Genomic DNA, 17,366 nt, shown 5'->3' on the forward strand with positions numbered 1-17,366 from the left:
AAATTTTTTGAAGTGACTAATGATCAGAAGTCATTACAGCGTCCACATTAATGTGAGATTAACCTCAGATGCTACTGGCTTAATAAAAACATGCAAAATAGTCTCAACATCCCTTCCTCTTCCTCTCTTCCACATCATTCAAACCAGCCTCTGGTTAGCAATTTTATTTCTTCAGCTTGCCTGCACCTGGTGAAGAGTCTGGACAGTGGTAAAAGCTGTCCACAGATTATCACTCATATAGGTGCCCATCTACCTCTGAGTACGTGGCCCAAAGCAGCAGCCTCAAGGAAGGGGCCCGATGGAACAGCATAGAAACAAGGCAGACACTCACAAGGCTGCACAGCCCTATAGAAGGTGCTGCCCTGTGCGGAGCGATACCTGAGCTTCACACCCCAGCTGCACAGGCCCCTGGGCTGCTTAACCCTCCACTGCCACATTCCACCTCCCACGGCCACCAACCAGCCGCCGGCAGCAAAAATTCGTGATGGAATATAACTCTGTGGGTTTTTTTAGTTTGTATTTTTTTAAAGACAGGAGCTGCACTGAAGCCCCCTGAGCCTCTGGACAGAGCTGGATTTTGTGCACAGAATTACTTAAAAATCAGTTCTAACTTGGAATGAGAAAGTACAGAGGGCATGCACATGTTTTGTCTGCAAGACAGACACAACATTTGTTTTCCAAATATGGAATTTTATTCATTTTGCTCTTCTTGGATAACACAAGTAGGTCAGGGGTTTCAACAGAGTATAAATGTGTGGCTAGAGAAAGGTCTTGACTGTACTATATATAATTTCCTAATTTTCTCACGACAGTTCTTTCTTAGGAAAAGACTGATTTCTTTTTAAGCTTCTCCTTCTTAGCACTTGCTGAAGCGATCTCATACTCACAGATTTTCTTTCAATTTTCATCTTTCTTGTTCCTCATAAAATTTGCAACAAAGTTTTCACAGGAAAGTAACTGCTTTGCAGTAGAGACAGCTAACTGTTTTGAAAGGTTTTTTTTTTTTAATTACATGGTTTTATTCTTCAGGTAAAAACTTATTTTTGAATGAAATTTCATAGGCCATTAATCTAATGCAGATTCATGAGACTCAGGAAATTGGTTAACTTAAAAGAGTAGCTACTGTTCATGCTCTATAATTGCTCTTCATCAGAATTATGTAAGATTTTTAATATGCAGTTACCACACAAATTAAAAGCTCTTACAGTATAGCCTAGCCATGATGATGATGTCTCCATTTAAGAGGCCATCATTCCACAGTGTCATTAGCTGCTATTTATATTTCAATTAGAGAGCATTACACACTTCTCTGAAGAAATGCACAACTGCTCACAAGTCCCACTATTGATAATGCTCCAGGAGTATGACACAAACATCCTATTTTCATTCCTACGTTTAATTATCTTCTATTAATAGCTTGCCAAAATTATAAGAGATTAGCTCCATTCACACAGAAACATGCATCTTTGTTGACCAGCACCTTCCAACCATCCTGCTTGCAAAAAAGGGAGGTGACAGCTGCAGGGACTACACTGCCCTTCTGCACACCCATGTTACAACTTCACTCTTCTACCAGGTGTTCAAACAGGCTGATAAATCATAGTGCACCCTGTCAGTCCTTCTCAGGACATCACCCAGAACTATCAGCACTTTTCAGGCATCAGTGCTAGCAAAGACAGGCTTCACAACTGCTTTTTGTTGCTTTTTTGTTGACCAGATGATTTACCTCAAATATGGCTCTGCAACAGCCAATTTGATGTGAAATATTCTTTCAAGGCACAATTCCTTTCTCATTGTTGAGGAAAAAACAACAACAAAAAAAATCCCAAAATTTTGTTTATTGTAACAGACTTTATAGTCTCATTTTCATCATGCCAAGCTGATAATAAACTTCTAGGAAAGCTGATATACCTGGAGCCATCTCTCAAAAGATGGACCTTTCCTAGCCAGGTAACCAGTGACAGGACCAGAGGAAATGGCCTCACGTTGTGCCAGGGGAGGTCTAGATTAGATATTAGGAACAATTTCTTCACTGAAATGGTGGTCAAGCATTGGAATAGGATGCCCAGAAAAGTGGTGGAATCACCATTCCTGGAAGTGTTCAAAAAACATGTGGATATGGCACTTGGGAATGTGGTTTAGTGGTGAACATGGTGGTGCTGGGGTTGGACCTGATGATCTCAGAGGTCCTTTCCAATCTAAACAAATCTATGATTCTAAGTCCACAGACATCCGTTGACTTTTATTACTGTACTTTTATTACACCTCATGTTAAACAGCAAAAAGTTACGCTTATATTCAATTTCTGTTGGATGCTAAATCATTTAAATCATTTGAATGAAGCTTTCTTTTTGAAAAGCGTAAAGGAATTTAGCAATTTAAACATATCAAGGGGAGAGAAAAAAAGAGCTCGAGGAATAAAAGCCCAAAAGCTTGCACTGGCTTGTTTGGCAGCTCTCTTCTCTTTCTAATAGTTCTCTCTCTAGGGCTTTTTACTTGAATATACAAGGAATTTCCAACACATGCCTTCCACTGTGCACTGACTTTTAGATGATTTGAAGAACTCCAGCTTTACATCTCCATCAGCACCCCATAACACATGGCGTAAACTGCCAGCCCACTCAAACTCGGTCCTCCAGTGGGGCTTTGCCATCAGTTAGGACTTCTCAAAAAAAAAAAAAATAAAAATCTTGGTGATGCAGAAGGCAAAAGGTGCACAGCTTCTTGCAGGGAGAGAAAAGTGAGCCCCTCCCAACTCTGTAAGCTGCACCAGCAGCTACTGCAGCCCTTACATCAGCATTTCTTTTGTTATTGCATTTGAAGCTTTGCAACTTTCCATACAGAAAATCCAGCAGTGCTGAGGGTTACACCACCTTCATTTTGGCCATAGTTCTACCTCCCTCCCAAGGTGCACGAGGACATCTAGCCAACCGTGTCTATGTCGTCATGCAGTGTGTGACCAGCTCTGCTGTACCGGCAAAAGCCCACACTCTACTCCAGACACAGTTACCAGGATTCCCTGTTTTTGCCTAGGGAAACAGAAAACATTGTTTTACTGAATAAACTGTTCAGTAGGTGCTCCCCTGCTAATCTATGTGGCACCTTTGCAGGGGAGTGCTTTGCCCAGCGTGGCAGTACACCAGCACAGCCAGCCCCACGCAGGTTTACCCTGGAGAAAACAAGTGTTCAAGGTAAAAAACAATAGTTGCAGTCGAATCCGAGGCAGATAGGAGTGCTGTCAATACAGAGAGGGACATCCAGAATAAGTCACCAGGCTCATACCACCCACACTCCTGTGATGGCAGTGACGTTTCTCTAGGGAGCACGGGCACCTTGCCAGCCCTCTGTTTACCCTGCCCTTTTGCAGTTGCGCACATCAGGGAACGGGAAGGAAAAAGAGGTCTCAGTATCTCCCCCTCCAAACTGCGACCGGCCAAGCAAGAGGAGCACGCTGCAAAGCCATTTTGACACAGATCCCAACGCACTTGCAAGGAATAGATCATGGCTGAAGAGAGGCTGCCAGCAGAACAGCCACACCTGCCACACGCCGCCCACTGAGCCGCCATGGTGGCTCTCCCGGCCTTAGTCCCTGTTGCCACAGCCCTCATGCCACCTGTCAGCCAGACCTCACTTGTAAAGACAACTTTGTCCTTTACAGCCGAGAGCAGCAGCTTGGAAGAATCTGAACTGAAAAAGAGTGGGCCTCATTGCTAAATTACACTCATTTTCTGTATACTTATGTGGGTATGTATATGTCTTTTCTTCTTTTAGGGAAGAAAATTAATACTCTAATAATTGGATTAGAAGACTGGGGGTGGGGGTAATCATGGTTTTCACTTGTGCTTGCTTCACTAGAATACTTTATGACTAGTAATAATGAGCAAGCATTGATAAAAAAAATCACTCTAAAAATGGAAGAGAAAGAGATGGATAGAAGATATGCTTAACAGTAAAAATCCCAATAAAGGTCATTATATTAGTGCATAAACAAGAAAGATAATACGCCACCGAAGAATAGCCCTAACTGGGTGATATTCAAGGCAAAATCCAGGCCTCAATGCTGCCCACCTATTTTATTGTTTTACACCCTCTTCCTTGTATCTTCAAATAACTCTGTCCGCCTTGGAGCACTGGATGATTACACATAGTGACTTTAACAGACTGACTGCAAAAAAGAACCCATGAGAAACTACAGGAAGAAGATGTGTCTACAACCAAATGCAAAGAACTCTGCTGGCCCCTACTAGTCACTACTAATGGCAGCATCTGCAGCTCTCGAAACTTGCTCCTGACGCAAATTAGTTGCTCTTTAAATATCTGTATCTTATAATTAGGCAGTACAGTATCATCGAGAGAACATGGATTTTGCATTTCTTGACCTTTTTCCTACTAATTTTCAGCAGACTATTTAATGTTAAAATCATACACCATGCAATGCAGCGACTCCAGTTAGGAATGCACAAGTAAAACTGGCATATAGATGGTGGTATTAATTAGCATGAAAGCACTCCAGCAGGCATATTAGATGATATCTGTATTCAACTGGATGACTTTATTCATTAACAAGATGTTATTTTCGAAAAATATGTCCAAGAAGTCCTTGTATATTAGCTGTAAGAAGCATTTCATAGCACAAATGTTCCATTTCCAGTTATAGAGGTTATATCCAACTGCCAGAAAGCCAGCACTTACTTCTCTGCAGGCACTCTGTTCACTGGGATACATTCAGTAAAAAAATTACAAGGTCATCTCTTCACTGTGTCAGTCCTGGTTTGCAGAAAGTGTAGTGCCAGTAATGTTTTGTTTGCTAAGTCCTTTCATTCTGTGTAATACATAGACTGTTGCAGCCTTTATAAGCCATTTGCAATGGTACCACTGAACTTATTTTAAAGAATGAGGTCTGATGCCAAATCATCTGTAATTTCCTTAGCTGGGACACGTTGACATGTTTGTAAAATACTGTTATACAGAACTACGTATTTCTGTTTTAAAAATAACCTTTCTAGAACAGATAATAATTTCAGGGCTGGCTTTGTAAAGAACACAACCTATGGGCCCTAATATCAACTATTTTGGTACAAATGTCTAACACAGAGCATCACCCCCTCTTGATGCAGCACACCACACCTGGGCAGCTGGAGGTGGCAATCAAACCCTTGCCTGTAGCATAGCAGGTTAAAAACTTCATCTCAAACTCACTGAACACTCATAAGGCTCATTAACTTCAGTTCCTGGTTTGTACACATGAGAAACCCAGTGTGAGATGCAAGGTCAGGAGGTGATCAAGCTTTGCTTTCCTTTGGTGTGACCACGTTTTCTCATGCTGGTGAAGCTCATGTCACAGAGGGTAGCTAACTCAGTGCAAAGTTTATCAAGGGACTATTTCCTCATAGAGCCGAAAGGGTGTTTAGTTACATCAACTATATTACCAGTGTGCCAACAAGAAAAAAAAAAAAAAGTTTTTACTGTTCCCTCAAGACCCTCCATCAGAAACAAGTTCAGTGCATTTTTTTTTAGGTCCACGTTTTTTTGGTTTTTTCTCTGCAGGCTAATGTAAAATATTGAGCAATATTAGCAATCATGGTCAGGCACTCCTTCAGATGGCCAAATGACCATGTCCCAGAAAGCATACTCTGGCAGAAAACAGGCACACTACAAAAAGCAGAAGTGTATCAGAGCCAAGCACTGTTACTCAGCTTTACACAACTCAGAGGGTGTTTTGGGTAGGATGGGGGATGTAGTTTTCTTGCCCAATGAATTTTCTGTGAAGTATCAGATGCCTCTTAGCAGAGCACAAATACAGTGAGGAGAAAACAAATGCCATCGTTTTATTGCAAAACTATTTCAGTTTCATTTTTCTTGAAAGCAATCCTGATATGAAGCAAAACTTCACTGTTTTTTATGGTTATTTGCTTCAGGAATTGTAGCTGTCAAACATTTTTTTCCTTGCTGTCAATATGCCCATTTGAACCTTGCTATATTCCACCACATCTGCAGTAATTTAATGCAGTAATTGATACAATATGATAAAGCCACAAACCAAAATCACTCTGTTTGTAATGACATCTATAATTTAGAAACTTAAGGATGGGAAGCTTGAAACTGGCAAGCAACAGTTTCTGAAAACACCAAGAGGGGACTGCATGTGTGTACATTTTTACTCCATAAGTGCGCAAATCTCGAACCTTGCCCTGTCTGTAAGGCAAGGTACATAATCTTAGTGACCCAGATACCAAAATATTTCCTAAGAACACATTTGTTCAACGCATTAAAAACTTTAACATGACTGAGTTGAATCAAGAATTACATGTCAGGGTACACGGAACTTCAGCACTGCTCCAGCACTGCACAGGGGAGCCCCAGGTAAAGCATTTGTGGTGGGGCCGTATCTGCATGGTCTAAGCAAACTGACATATTACTTATGTACTACAAAAACATCTCTAAAAATAACATCATGGGGTCCATGGATTCTTCCTCCTGTCTTCTGGCCTTGCAAAACATTACAAGGCTGCTTCAGCGCTCGCATATAAACCAAACAAGCTGGTTGCGCAACTTGTCCCACACAGGCAGCCTCCATGGGGCTGAACCAGGCCCTGTGTGACTCCAGACTCTCATCCACCCAACTGCCCTGTCAGTAAAGCTCTTATGTTCCTTAGTTGAGTTTCTACAACCTCCAGTGCCTTCAGCTGAAGTGTGGCTGAGTGGAATTTGGTTAAACAACCCTTTTTACGGTGTAAAGGAACAATTACATTTTCCAGCTCATTTTCTTGAGTTGCAGCATCTCATCATTAGCAAGAGATGTTAATGATAACAGAGGTTGCTCTATGACCTAAACAAGAAAATCTTACTCCAAACAGCCCCAAAACCACAGGACACTGAGTGACTGCAGAGGCTCCTATTTGCACAGCCAGCTAATGCTTGGGGTTAAGTATCACACTTACTGGCATAGTACTGAACTTGAAAGAAAAGAAAGACCACGTATCCTTTGCAAAGATATCACCTGCCTGTCTTTAGACCCAAATGCCTTACCTGCACAAACACAATCCATCATCAGGCTCTGAAATTCATCAATGCTGCATGAGCACAAAGCAAACACCTAACCTTCCAGCTATAATACTGGACACCCACTTGCCTTCTTTCCTGTTCTACATTAAACAGGGAGAACAAGTTCCTGTTTGTCAAAGGAGGAAGGACCAAGCAATAGAAATACTCATTCACATCTGCTGATACTCTTGATTTTATGCTTGTTGCAACTAAATCATCTAAACTGAAACATCCTCACAAGCAGAATAATGACTAAACAAAAGAAGGCTTTTCCTTCACTTGCACACTCACTGGAACACCATGGGTCCATTTCCACCTTGCTACGATGCAGATAATGGCAGAAAATGTTTACATTTAAGCCTTTTACTCAGAATTTCACCTAAAAATGCAATTATTTACACTTCACATTCTCCCATATTTTGGTAGAATGCAGTTGCAATTGCCTCCTTCAACAACAGAATAATTTAGACCTTCAGCTTATGAGTTGTGTGGGAAAATACTCCTCCTACTTTTGAAGCCCACCTATATTTGGGAGGTCAAGTCTTAACTCATTTTAGACGGAATGATTCTACAGATACTAACCTTTGAAGCACAATGGAAGACAAAATGGATATATAGAAACCACAAAGTTGTGGTTTGCATTTAAAAAAGCATCACATACACAGCCCACCTCAAAATACTACTATTTAAAGATATTTAAAGAGACACACTCGTGATGCCAGCATTTCTAGTGGTTCTGAAGGCAGAGCATGCAAAATGGATCACTTTTAGAGATTAAGTCCCTAAATCTATATTTGGACAGCTAATTTAAGGAGTTAGTGCAGAGGGTCTGCAGGCTCCATTTTAGGCCATGTGTTGCATTGTTTTAATCTTAGCCTAAAGATAAATATAAAATGAATGAATCATTTTGTAGTCTAAGTGTTTGCAAACTTTTCACCCAGTAGTGTCACCTTCTGTGCAGTTTTCTTCTCAGGGTGGCCAACCAGCCCAGGAAGTAGCAGCATCAGGGGAAAAGACCTGGCCCATCCCCTTCCTTCAGACATGTGCAGACCAGAAAGCAGCCCCAGCAACACAAAAACATAGGGAAAACACTGTGGAGGAATCCGTTTTTCTCTCTGCAAAGCACAGCAACTTTCCTAAACAGCCTAGAGAAAGGGCAGAAGTGCAGCCAAGAGACCAAATCTGCAGACTGAGCTGATCGCCTCACTGCAGGAAGAGCTGTCTCTGGGTGAAAGAAGAATTTTATCTTCCATCAGCTCTAATATGCATTGCCAAAAAAGGCACAAAAAGCATATGCAGTGGTCTTGACAACTGACAAATAGTGTAATGTATTATCTCTGAGTTTATATCTCCAAAAAGAACTGTGAAATCTTTGTGAACATCGATGAAGAGGAGGTGGGGTGGCATGTGCAGGGAATGAACAAGGTGGTTAATCTGTTCGAAAGACTACAGCAGAACTAGTTTATGGGAGTGCTTTAAGTTCACCTGGGAATTGCATCATACCTTCAGAGACACCATGCACAAGGCTGCGATTTTCTCACTTCATTTCTCTGACCAGGCACGCAGAAATCTCCTAGCATCACTGCCAGTCCCGCATTAACAACATCACGGGGTAAACTTCAAATCGTCCTCAACCCACAGCTCATGCAAACCATTCGGCAAATCGTGTACAGCACAAATAAACTTCTGCCTGCTTTCACCATGGCTTGAAAGCATACAGGTCACATTCTCCTAATCTTACACTTTGAATCCAAGAGCTACACAGCAAAGAACACAGCAAAGACCAGCACCAATGGACTTACTCCCTAACCAGGAAATAAAGTGGGGCTTAGAATTAGGGACTAGAAGAGACACATGCTGCACATGGAAGGCTCCACTCATCCACAAGGCTGACTTTCTCACCACAGCACTCATTCCCTTGGAACCCACCAGATTTATGATCAGTGGCAATTGCACGGGCATATTTATCTACAGCAGATGAATGTGTCAAAATATCATTCAGAAAAAGCCCCCTAAGCCCAAGCTCACATACGCTAGAGGAAAGATCACAGTAAGAGCTTGCATCTCCCTTCTTCTCCAATGTTATTGCTGAAAACTCTTCACTGGCAATTTGGAAGTGCAGGGTTTTGAAGATAACAGAGCTCACTGACAGCAGCATGGAAACACCAAAAGGTGTTTTACAGAGTTCTAAAATGTCAGATTACAAGAAAGTTAGTGATTTAGTATTTTTTAGTGTTATCAGCATTTCAGACAGGAATTGGAAGGTCCTGGTAAAAATTCAGTGTTTTCCCTAGACAGACCCACTTCTTACCTGTTCCCATCAATAAAACAATTGCATTTTTCACATCTAACTGTTGTTAAATTCCATCTGTTCGTGTAAGTTCTGCTGTGTGATCAAGAAACTACAATTTGGTGTCAAACTACTGAGTGCGTCCTAGAGCACAAACTCACACCAAACTGCACGACCACCCATAAACCAGAACTATGCATTGTTCGCAAAACCACTTTATTTTTCTCTCTCTCACACACACATCAGAAAGCCATATTTGAGAAGATGAAGATTCACACACTCATCACAAGGTTGTTTTTGAAAAGATGATGGTTTCCCTTGGAGAACAGCATTTATGACATGGGATGGGATGTTTCTGGCATGAGCTTTCCTGATGCTGACTTGACATTTTCCTTGCTATGACTGCAAATTCCTATCACTGTGAGCTTCACTGATGACTCATGAGAAAAAAAAGCACACAAAAAAAACCAAAATGAAAAAAAGGGAGAATGAAACCCTTTCAACAGCAGTGTCTATAAAGACAGAGTGATAAACAGAGACACGAAATGTCTCAAATTTAAAAGCAAGGCAGTATCCATTGGAGAAATAAAAGACAATTTTCTCATTCCTAGCTGCAAGTATATGGGGAGAATGAATAGACACAAAATGGTATGTAATGAAAGAAACCATCTTTTTAAAAATAACCTTATTCTACTACTGCTTATTCTATTCTATTGGTCATTATGTTTCTGACTCTGAGAACAGTTTCCTAGCTGTGCTGAGCTCAATTCCCCAGCATCTTCCCGCTTACATAGGCAATTTTGGTCCAACTGAGCAGTGTGTCCAAGTGTACATCACTGTGGAAAGAGGAATCACTGACTCTGCCTTTTCACACCATGGAACAGGTGCTGTAGCCTCAGCGGACTGAAATAAGGACTTAGTTTAAACTAATTTTAAACTGAGTTTATCCACTCTCAAAGAACAGTCTCTCTGTCAGAGAAGAAACACCAGGGAGTTGGGCTTCTCCTCCCTGCTGTTCCCACCTGGCACTCTGCCCACACAGGGCCAGGGAGAGGAGACAGGACAGAGGATTTGGAAAACTCAAGTCACTGGAACTAAATAATAAGTGTGATGCAAGGAAACCAGCACAGTGTGCAGCAGGTAATAGCCTTCTCAACATCTCTGAGAAAAACATACACCTGATCAGCATTTCAAAGCACTGCAGACGGCAGCATCACTTCTGTGAACACTAACCTTTTCTTTTGGCAGCAAGGGAAATCTATAATACCACTCAGTGTGAAAATGTCAATATAAATGCTCAAAAGTCTTAATATTTTAACATGTCAGAGTTCTAAGAGACTCTCATTTGGAAATAGCTGCTACAACAGCCTCTGAATTTTTAAAAAGATATAAATCCAATTTTATCACTAGTTTTTAAAACACAAGGTAAGCCAAAAGACAGGGGTTTATTTTTTTTTACCCCAGCTTTTTTTAATACTAAAGTCAATTCTCTTGTGGCATTTTAACCCAACTGCAAGGGCACTGAAAATGACTGCAAAAGCAGTAAGAATCTATTTAATTGATTTTTATTGTTCAATTTAAAGGAAATGGTTTTGTATGTAAAATGATAGCACTAAGAACAGCAACTGTAGGGATGTTTTGAAATTCTAGTTTAAACAGTATCAAGTCATTAGACATGCTTTACTGGTGTGCTCTTAAGGTAGATATAAAATTATGCTGTATCTTTTAAGTTCTCTGCAGTGCACCAAATAATACTACTGAAAAAGCAAAACCAATTTCGGTAATTTCCCTGCATCCACTAAAAATAAAAAATGTCTTGAATTTAGCAAAATATTAATTTGGAGGAGATACAGTATGACAGACCACAGTCTTGTCCTAGAAAAAAAAAAAAAAAAAAGTAAAAATCCACAAAACTTTTGTGGCCAGGAGACTAAAATACAATTTCTCCAGAATAAAGTTTCCTTTATCCAGTTGTCATGGAATATGTAAAATACACTACTTCTGTGCTTGAACCTATACACTTCCCCACTTTCAGAAAAGACCTCCCCAGGCAGCCCCTTCTTTTTAAGCTGTCAAACAAAAAGGACAAAATCAAGAACTGCATGTCACTTCTTAAGTTTTCAGAAGGCCTATAAAATATTACAAATAAACAATTTGTGTTTCTTTTGCTTTTAATATTCCTGCCTGTATAAAAAATTCTCCTGTAAAGCTAATTGGACACCCTGACACAAATTAAAGAAAACCTTCAAATTAATCTAATACACTGCTGCAACAGAATCTTAAAATAATACACCCTTTCCATAAATAATACAGAACTTTATTGCCCTCTTTTAAACCAAAGTATCTCAGACATGGTTTGCTGTAAAAATTCACCTTTTCAACTTGTTTGATTCAGGTTTTTCTTTTCTTCTTCCCATAATCTTTGATGGCAGAGAGAAGTAAAATGTGTGCAAAGGTTGGTCAGACTCACAAAACTCCCTTTAGTTACGCTGCTACCCCAAGACACCTCACCTATGCCCAATGAATTTTAATCCTGAATTGGCAATACTTAGTTGGTGACAAAAGGCAATTCCTCTTCTTTTAAGTACCAACTTTGAGAGCCTGTCCAAAAATTCACTTTTCCAGCATGAAAGCACTGAAAAGCTGAAGTTTGTTCCTCTATTGCCCCTCCAAAAAGATGTGTCAGCTGTACCAAAGAGAAAAGGAAACATTAGGCTGTGGATTCAAAGTAGCTGTCAAGAAACACAAACATAAAGCTGACTTAATAGCAGTTTGGAAATGTGTTCTGGGCCCACCCTTGGCAGTAACACCAGGGTTTCACTCCAGTGGTAGCAGTATTTCAATTTTGGTTCTCCACCCAAATAAACATCAGAAAATTATGTTGATAAATGAAAAAACACCACACATATTTAAGCGAGAGAAACCATCTAAACTTCCAACATTTTTCATCCTCATTTTTTTTTTAATCCAAAAGATTTGTACAGCATTTTTAAAAAATAACTTACAAGATCAAAAAGAAAATAAATGCATAGCTTCAAATCCTTAGAATATAACTTTCCCCTGTTGCGGTAGAGTTCAAAGTCATAAAGTGCTGCAGATATGAACACACATAAGACAAATAATCTAGTAACTAACTTATTTTTCTCATTTATTTAACAATATTCCAGGCTTAGAACATTAAATAAAAATCTCACAGACAATGGGTAGGACTAACAATGGTTTTGTTCTTTCTCTTTTTTTTTTTTTTTCCTTCTCCTTTTTTTAAAAGAATGCTGAGACACATCAATTGAACTGACTACAATTTTATTTTGGATACCAAAAAATAAAAAAGAAGCTGGAAGGAAGAGAGTAGTGCATTGCACTGATCTCAGTAAAACTGCTCGTAAGCGTCACTGTATACGTTTAGCCCTAGGAGGAAACAACGCTGCCAAGAGGGGTAGGCCAAGTGCAGACCAGTGGGGTGTTGTCCTGGGCTCTGCCTTGGCTGGGAGGGCATGGCTTCGCGTTATGCTCACGTAAGGAAGGATCCACACACCTCGCACTAGCATTTGCGCAGCAGCTTGAGGGCTAGCAGTGGTGGTAGCAGTGGAGGTGAAGCAAGCAAGAGCAGCTGGTTCTCAGTGGACATAAAAACCAAGAGGTCTTCCTGGCAGGCTGCTGGGGTGTCACAGGAGCTCAGGTATCTCACTCCCTTCTGTAATTTGATTTTGTTGCCCTCACAGAGAGGCCTACATACCTGTGGGAGTTTAGGCAAAGCCTGCGTTTTGCACCTTGGGCAATCACATGCACCTCTTCAGTGGACGTGGAGAGCAGCAATATTCAACAGGATGCACAGTGCATGTACTTTGTACAAGTGCAAATCAGTTTTCAGCCACACCACCTGCTAAATGCATTTTTTCTGGGCTTAAACATGCCATGTAGTTTGCTATTACTTCACTGTTCCTTCAATCTAACCTCTGCTCTTCCTACCCACTCACCTGCCCAGCACCTAAAAAGAACACAGAGGCCTCAAGCTTCCAAGAACTATTAAACCTAGAGAGTTTGGCAATATATTCAATTCCATTGCCATTCTCATTTTTGTGTGTTCCTGCTGCCTGTGGCCTTTTTTCAACCAAACATCCATGGCTGCCACCATGATTTAAAAATATTTAACTTTCTTCCTCCAGAACAGTAACAGACAGTCTTCAACAGACTTCTCTCCAGAAAGATTGTGCTCAACATAGTTGTAGACTAACACTGAGGTGAGGAAAGGTGAGACATCAGTAACAGAAATAAAACCCCAAGCAAACCTTGACTGTAAATGGAAAATACCAGGAGTCCTCCACTGCACCTCAGAGAAAAAAGCTGGATGTATCCTACTCTGTGTCTAGCGTGAACTCTAATTTTGTTTATGACCTGCAGTATTTCATAAGAGATGTGGGATTTCAGGCTGGTTTCCTTTCTTTTTTCTTGTTTGCCAAGTTCCCAAAAGGGCTTAAAATACTGATGCTCAGAGACACAAAGTCAGCAATTACAATACACAGCTAATCAGAAAAAGTACTCAAACATCAGACTGGACAGGACTAAAGTCCACTCTACAAACTGAATCAAAAGAGACAGGAGAAAAAAATGGTTTTAAGTGCTAACGGAGTAAGAAACAATTTTAAGGACTCACTAAATACATGTGAGGAAACAGAGGGGTCCCCTTCTTTTAAATATATTTACATAATATTAAAGCTTTTTATTTTGCTTTTCTTGCCAACAAAATTTTCCAGCTACCCTGGGCAAAGTCCCCATTAAATTAAGAGGTTAACGATTTTGTAACACAGACAAACTGTTAGACAGGTGGTCTCTAGACATCTCCCTGCCCTCTCTTTTCCTTCCTCCCTCCATCCCTCCGTTGCCTGATGCCTTGCCTGCTTCTCACCATAGGCATCAGCCACAGCATCTGCAGGAGGCACAGGTAACACAGCACTGCCCCACACTTCATAAAAGCAAAAGAGACTACAATCAGGGCTTGCTTAGACACAAAACGAACAAAAAACCCCCACAGTTTTGCCATTTAGCTGCTGTTCTTAAATGGTAAAACTGATCTAATGTGGACACATCAATACCAGTTTAGAAGTGTTTATAACATTTACACCACACTGGAAAGGAAAATAAATTATCCCAGTATAAATGCATCTACACTACAGCCTATGCCAGCACAGTATCAGTTAAAATAATAACAGATCAGTCCCTTAATCAACAGAATTATACCAGCTGAACTTTTGTAGCATAGACCAGGCCTAAGACATGAGGTAGTGAAAAATCAGGCTCAAGATCTTTTTTCATTCCATAGCATCAATATACTCTAAAAATAGTCACTGCTCAGATTTACAGATTTTAAAAATGTTTAAAATCCAAAATTTAAAGCTAGCATCCTGAGTCACACAGGATTTACAAATGGAGGCATAAATCTTGAAAACTCCCTTGCTCAGGGTACTAATTCAGGAAAATATTTTTACGTTAGAAAGCAAATAAGCATGTGTTTGATTCCCACCGAAGCAAGTGGAAAGGAAGCACATGGGTAAGTGCTTTCCAAAATCTGGGCCACAGTCAGAAATCATGGTCTTTGCAGAATTTATTTCCTCACTCATTTCAGTGCTGTTTAATCACAAGTCATTCATGTTTTAAGACAGCAGGAAAAACACAGACAATGGAAGCTAAATCAAGTTTGTTACAACTGTTCAATATTTACAGCATCATAGCATAAAACAGAAGTATTTTTGGTAACTTAAGACAAATACTTTTTTCTTTGTTATTAAATGTACCGCTGCAGTCCTGTTAAACAAACCCACTGTCTCGAATATTAAAGAAATTGTTGTTAATGTTTACCGAGTCATTTAAATTAAAAATCTGTTCCTGCTCCAAACCCCACTCTCCTTCATCTTCATCCTCTGGTTCTGCCTCGGACCCATTCCGACTGTTTTCGTACAAAAAGATCTGCTCATCCACATGAGCCGGGGCTAACCGGTTTCTCTTTGCACTCACAACATTAGCAGAAGAACCAAAAAGGCGTTCAGGGAAGACCCTTGTGGCCAGAATACACCAGTATTTTTGAAGAACCTTTGGTAAAACTGGAAACAGCGCTAGTCTGTCAGACCACCACTTCAGTGGGTCTTCATTCAAACCGAGGACCTTTTGTGACTTGAAGTTGCTCAACTCCTCCACGATTTGAGCATGCCACTCCTCCTGGTCTTCGACGCCTCCTGTCTGGCAGAAGATCTCTGCAAGCATGTTGTTGATGACACTGGTAGGAGGAGGAGTGGAAGAGATGATGATTTTTTTCATAGGAGGTTCTTCTGTAACAGTGAAGAATTTCTCTTCAGTCCTAAAGCTATTTTCTTTTACTTTCTCCAGCAGGCTTTTTGCTTCTTCCACCACTCTGTTTTCCACCTGCTGCCTCTCAAAGGCTGAAAGAAAAGGCAGTTTTTTGTAGCGGGGATCCAAGAAAGTTGCAACATTGAGAAACATGTCTATCTCAGGTGTGTGCTGGTAGGTGGTTGACAACTCTTTAGCAATCACCTCCTTTGCCATGCTGATTTCTTTCAAATCATTCTCTTTGATGTTCAGGGTAGTATTCAGAAGCATGTGGAGAAGAGGCTTCACCATACTTATTGTTGGGTACTTTGAAGCGGACATCATCTCTGCAACCTGCTTGAAAGGCTGCAGCAGCTCCACCAGCCCTTCGATTGTATTCCACTCGCTGGATTCCAGCATGAGGTGGTGGTTGTTGCTGTCCTCCACGAGAACAGCCGCAATGACAAACTGCTGCTCCTTGAGGCGCTGCAGCATAGCGAGAGTGCTTCCCCACCAGGAAACACGGTCGCTTACCAGCATGCAGTGGAGAATATTCTGCTGCTTCTGCTTCTCGCTCAGCATGTACATTGCGACCGTGGACTGCTGAAAATACTCCACCAGTTTTCGGCACCTGGCAAGAAGGTTGCAAAGTTTGGGCAGCTGAAAAGCTTGTTGTATTCCTGTGTTAAAAGTGTGCCCCAAACAAGGCATCTGTACGGGAATATCTAGGAGAGAGCAAGCTTTCACAATGTCTTTACTGTAATCTGTTGTAGCACCAAAGACTTTTGTATTGATCCCCCACTCAATGAACGTTTCATAAAGGACTCGTGTAATAGTCTCTGCAGTATTATCCTCTGGCACTTCAAACGTTTTTAAACACCGCGAGTTCACAGCCAGGCAGTTGGCAGCACTGCTGCTGAGAAAGTGAACTGCAACCGTTACGTACGACCTGTTCTGGTTTTCGCTCCTCCACATGTCCGTGGATATGCCACACCACAGAACCTCAGTGAGTTCTTTCAGCACAATCTCTCTAATAGCACTGTACTTTTCGGGAATAGCTTTTGTACAGAAGTACTTCCGGCTCGGAAGTTCATACCTGGGGTCTGCTGTTCTCAGGAGGGCCTTGAAGGTGGGTTCATCAACAATGGAGGCCGGATACATGCCCTCGCAAATTAAGCTGATGACTGCAGATGTCAGTTCCTGATGTTTTTTGTTTTCGTAGTTCTGGTAGGTCTTCATGATGAGGCTATCTTGAACCACCTGCTGCGATGACTCGGGCTTGATTTTCGAAAACGCTGTGGCAAAGGCTTCCCTCATTTGCTCAGTGTTACTTTTCACAAACTCACAGAATTCGTCAGGGTGATTTTTCTCAAGGTGGTAGGAAAGGTTGGACGTGTTTCCTGAATAGGCAATTTGTGCCATGCAAATACGGCAGTAGATCTTCTTCCACTGTAATATGCATCCTTCTGCATTGGTATCAAACCCAAAGTACTTCCACACTTTACTCTTTGCTCTTGGGTGAGCCACTAACTTTAGGTCTGATGGGGAACCTTCTAAACTTTTATTCTCCATTGCTTCTTGGCCACGGTCCCACCTTTTGATCCTTCACTCATTAATGAGTACCTGATAAAGGCAGCAAGATAAAGATACAATGAGAAAGCACAAGTTTGACCACGCTCAACTATGTGAAATCAGCGTTTCTGCGAACGTA

The 17,366-nt window shown here is 41.0% G+C and overlaps 2 protein-coding genes across 7 annotated transcripts in view; both read right to left on the reverse strand.

Annotated features, from left to right (window-relative positions):
* DHRSX (dehydrogenase/reductase X-linked) overlaps positions 1 to 17,366 on the reverse strand; it is a 206,842-nt gene that overhangs the window by 141,222 nt on the left and 48,254 nt on the right. The window lies entirely within an intron of this gene.
* ZBED1 (zinc finger BED-type containing 1) overlaps positions 11,633 to 17,366 on the reverse strand; it is a 50,290-nt gene continuing 44,556 nt past the window's right edge. For all 5 annotated transcript variants that reach the window (XM_027891381.1, XM_027891379.1, XM_027891380.1 and 2 more), the window contains one exon: positions 11,633 to 17,278. In XM_027891381.1, the coding sequence (XP_027747182.1) occupies positions 15,140 to 17,227 (2,088 nt within the window). In that variant the 5' untranslated portion in view covers positions 17,228 to 17,278 and the 3' untranslated portion in view covers positions 11,633 to 15,139. The remainder of the gene's footprint in view (positions 17,279 to 17,366) is intronic.

The sequence above is a fragment of the Empidonax traillii genome, unplaced genomic scaffold (genome assembly GCF_003031625.1).
Source record: "Empidonax traillii isolate 1590-97213 ecotype Southwest subspecies unplaced genomic scaffold, ASM303162v1 scaffold320:size708019, whole genome shotgun sequence".
Classification (NCBI taxonomy): domain Eukaryota; kingdom Metazoa; phylum Chordata; class Aves; order Passeriformes; family Tyrannidae; genus Empidonax; species Empidonax traillii.